The sequence below is a fragment of the Atta colombica genome, unplaced genomic scaffold (assembly GCF_001594045.1).
Source record: "Atta colombica isolate Treedump-2 unplaced genomic scaffold, Acol1.0 scaffold226, whole genome shotgun sequence".
In the NCBI taxonomy this organism is placed as follows: Eukaryota; Metazoa; Arthropoda; class Insecta; order Hymenoptera; family Formicidae; genus Atta; species Atta colombica.
The window spans coordinates 1286221-1291125 of NW_017259323.1; the positions used below are offsets into that span (position 1 = coordinate 1286221).

Sequence of the window (4905 nt, forward strand, 5' to 3'; positions counted from 1 at the left end):
TAATTAAAATATTTAATGTGAAAACGATACAATTTTTTTGAATAAATATATAAATATAGATATATCTAAAATGGATTACATATTTACTTACATACAAATATGTAATCTACTCTTTATATTATATTAAAAGAAGTATACATTTGATATTTAAGCAAAAGCGAGAAGAAAAGTTTCGATTCAAAATAAATATCAAACTTGTTATCCTTGTTGCGAAATGCGATGTATCTAGATGAAATATTATGATATAAGAATTATCAAGTAATATTCTTGTAAATGTACAGTACAAAATAAATTGTGACTCAGAAATTGATTTCAAATTATATTTAGTCATCATTATAACGATATAGCACATATTTTTACATCATGGTTATGATCTTCACATAGTTTCTCAATCTCTGAGAAATCTTAAAATATTGTTTAATAAAGAAAATGCAACGTAAAAACTTTTTTAAATTTTAATATTAATAAATTTTATTTAAAATAAAAAGAAATGAATGATTGTAATTGTACAATGTATATTCTAATGTAATATAAAAAAATAAAAAACATGATAAACATAATAAAAATGAAAAATAATATAAAATAATTTATTTTAAAAAACAAAGACAAAAGAGGACTACAATTTATTTTAACATTTATGTAATATTTTAATTTATAATTTGTTGTATAAAGAAATAATTGTCATTGTAAATGTAATGACACAATTCAAAAGTCTTTGTGTCAATCAAAAATTTTATGCAAAACTTTAATAGTGATTGTTATAGTTCCTAATGCTGCTTTTTTGCTGTGCAAGTTTTGTTTATTTATATCATTCATAATTTGATCATACTTTATGGAATTATAACACTTTAACGCTTTCGTAAAAAGTAAAAAGTAAAAGTAATTTACATTTACAATTTGCATTTGCATTTTTGTTTCTTTATTTGCGTTGTTATTCATTTTTTTTATTTTATAACGTAACATTGAGAAATGTGTGTATCCTATAGTTGTAATATCTATTATTTATAACTCCCTTTTTTATAAATTTTATATAAAATTCATTGATATTTAAATTAAGAACATTTTTGTCAAATACGTTGAGTTTAACAATTTCTTTGTTAAATTCAATTCACTTAGATTTTATATATTCGTATAGCGATATTAATAATAAAATCATCTCTATTAGAATTTATTTAAGATGTTTATTTTTAATAGAATATATAAGAAAGAGAAAAAGAAAAAAATACCCCATAATAAATGCTAAGCATAAGAAAATTAAAAAATTCAGAGAGAATAAAGATACATAAAATAATTTATTTAAATTTTATTATTACTTTTATCTTATTAAGAAATAAGAAGTTAGGAAGCTCCTATATCTTAATATAATGTCGTAAAAAAACAAATCTTTGAGATATTATTTAATATTCAAAACATATGTAAATTATAAATCAAGAGAAAATATATGAAGAAAATAACGTAATGATTTTATCAATTAGTCAATTTTATGTCTATGTACTGGCAATACATATTAAGCAACTGATTACTTAAGAAAATGTTCAGTTTACGTTACATTAAATCGATTAATTAAATTTATATTAAATCGTTACATTGAATTAATTAATTATTGATAAGAATTTAAATATGACTTATGCAAAAGTATACTTGCATTTATTTCATTCTCTATGACTTTAACGCGCATTCTTGTATTGTCAGTTATTTATTTATTTATTATACGGAATATTGATCAATCGAATCACAACAATGTAATCGTGAATAAAACATTTTCAATAACTCTAACAAAGAAAGACAAAATTGAACTATTAGTCACAACACAACCGTAAGCAACACAAACGTAGTATTTTTTGCATCTATCGAGGACGATTGTACGCGTATCTAGAGCGTACAGTAATTGCCTCAGAGCAATCTTCGTTGCGTCAAGATGTAGTGTGATAACCTCGAGAACTGTATTAGGGTAAATATTTTGGGTGAATATTTTTCTGATATTTTGTCTATTTATTTATTCATAAATATCTTATTATTTCAACTTTGTAGAAAAAAATATATTTCAATAAGAAAACAAAAAGAAAATTTATGCATAACATTATTGATTAGAAAAATTGTTTGAAAGGTAAAAGTTTAAAACGTAAATAGATAACAAGAATTTATTTCGATTAACATCAAATTGACTTTATTTTGAGAAAACTTAACTTGAGAGTTATTAAGGTAGATATCTAATATCAGAAGTAAAATAGTTGAACTGCAATAGCAAATTCATAAAAATTTTATTATTAAACGTCATTTCTATAGATCGGCATCTTTGACGTTGCATTTGAGAATTGATCTTGATGATATAAAAAGTCACACGAGAAAAACATGAAAAAAATTTGTACAAAGTACAAATTTTTCTCAATAAAAGAAATATTATATATATAGATGACCTAGAACATTTGCTAATGTGGATCTAACACATTATTATTGATCATTATCTGCATAAGAAACATACTTATATAAATTAAAAAAAATGATCTTTGCTTACGATATGAATATAAATTTCTCAGATAATGAGGCAATGTATTAAATTTGCTTGTAAAAATGGAACACTAGTTTAAGATCGTATTTTGAGATGCGTGAAAACAATTTAAAATGTTTAAAATGTTTCCTTATAATTATGTATAATTATATATTGATTATATTTGACTTCTCTGAGCAAGAAAAGTTGCAAAAACTTCCAAGTTCCTTGTACATATATGTATTATGCTAAATAAATATTTTTTTTGTAAATAATCAAAATATTCAAAATACGATACTCTGAAAAATTTGAGATTAAGAAAAATACAGTAATCTTAAAATAAAAAAATATAAATTGCATAAAAAGAATTGTTATCATATATAGTACATACATTTTATTTTCAATTGCAGATAATTCAGACAATTTTTTTGAAATAATTTTTTTGAAAACTGTTATTTTATGCAAGAGGAATGAATAATTGTCTAAGAAAGAGTATTAAAGAGTTAATTTCACACAATTCATCTGTTCCATGAAATGAGAAGAAGAACACAAACACACACAAACAGTCATCAAATATCGAACTTCAACATTAGCACTTACTTTTAGTATTGCACTCTGACTTTTGTGGAGCACGTCGAACTATATACGGCCAAAACATTATTCTAAACGAGCGACTAGTTTCTCAAGTGGCTCCAGACCGAACGCGTTGTACTCGCCGATCATTCACTACTGTTAACCGCTACACCTCGTGTCATTAAACGAGACGCACTGACCAGCAACGTTTCACGACTCACCAGCAAAGGCTCGAGAACGATGCGCCCGTGCCCGTCGCCCCGGCGCCTTCAGTTTCCTTTGTTTACGCCGCGAATAAGGTAGGGATATATAATTCGATTGTGTCGAGATCAATGCTTCTCTTTCGATATTGATAAATTCGGTATTTTTTGTGATTATTTTAAATATAAATATAATTTTCAATTGATACTATTGATCACTTATCAAAATAATAATCGAGATCTGTGTTTTTATATTTATAGATCATGTTCAAGTTTTATTTTTTCGTAAAACAAGAAATGAGATAATCGTATACTAAATGTATTAAGATACATGGATAAATCTAGATATTTTTCGATGTAAGACATATTTTAATTTTAATATCAAATATTTAAAAAATAGTATCAATACTATACTTTTTAAAAAACTTTGAACTATGTCCCGAAATTTTTATTTAATGGAAGGTGAGACATTTTAAATGATTAAAAAGTCGTTTTTATTTTAATTATTTTTAATAGTAGACTTTTAAGATCATATTTTATCATTTGTTGAATTAAAAATTATTGAAAATTGTGATTTTCAATAATTTTTAATTCAACAAATAAGATAATTAAAAAAATGATAGAAGCACTAAAATTTTTTGCTTTTTTTTCGAGTTCTTAGAATAAAAATAAAATTTACATATAACAGTAAGTGAAAGAGTGATTTCGTTTGAATTTTCACTATCGAACAAATACAATTATAATTTCAAAGAGTACTGCAGGTCAGTTATGCAGGTAGCTATATTTAAGTGTAGCGATCTTTAACATTATTGATAGAAAAAAATCATTATTATATACGAGACATTAAACGAGATACAAAAGCAGCATGCACGAGAGAATTCATTTGGAAGATGATCCCATACTCACATTTCTCTCTCTATGTCTTCGACATAATAAATTATATTCGAGATAATAAAAAGTTTCCATTATTGCAACATTTCTTAATACATATTTTACGATTTAGAACAATTTAATTTCTAGAAATACATTTGATATAATAACGAAAAACAAGTTTTAAATAGATTTTTAAATTGAATAAATGTATTTAATATATTATATTTTGTCGAAAATAAAAACTTATTTTCCATTCTTATCAAATATGTTTTTGTCGAAACTTTATAACTTTATAACTTTTGGGTTGTTCGGAAAGTTCGTACCGATTTTGAAGGAAAATTGAAACACAAAAGATTTAAATTTTAGTATACAGTTTATTAAATTTAAATCTTTTGCGGCACAAATTTTCCGGACAACCCAATAGTTATTTTCAACTTTACTATAATCTTAGTTTTATTTTAATTTCATAAGAATAATAATAGATAATGTTATGATAATGAAAAATACATGTTCTTTAAACTTATTATTTTTTACATACTAAATTTACATACTAAATTTTACATACTAAATTTAAATACCATTAATAAAAATTTGTTAAAGATAAGTTTATTTTATGGAAAGAGATAAAATTTTTTCAATTTTTAGATTGAAAAAATTGTGTAGAAGATTAATTCTATTTTTGTAATGTTTTCAGTGCAGATAAATAACGTTTATTTTTATATTTCATATAAATTGAATAATAACTTTATATAATACTTCATTCAGGAGAAA

At 23.5% G+C, this 4905-nt stretch overlaps 1 protein-coding gene across 3 annotated transcripts in view; it reads right to left on the reverse strand.

Moving 5' to 3' along the window:
* LOC108688190 (fatty acid hydroxylase domain-containing protein 2) overlaps positions 1-4905 on the reverse strand; it is a 20064-nt gene that overhangs the window by 9160 nt on the left and 5999 nt on the right. The window contains exon 1 of one of the 3 annotated variants that reach the window (XM_018194340.1): positions 3089-3272. The exons of the other annotated variants lie outside the window; for them this stretch is intronic. Coding sequence (XP_018049829.1) covers positions 3089-3146 — 58 coding nt within the window. The 5' untranslated portion in view covers positions 3147-3272. Of the gene's footprint in view, positions 1-3088; positions 3273-4905 lie in introns of those variants that run through there. 3 annotated transcript variants of the gene reach the window in all.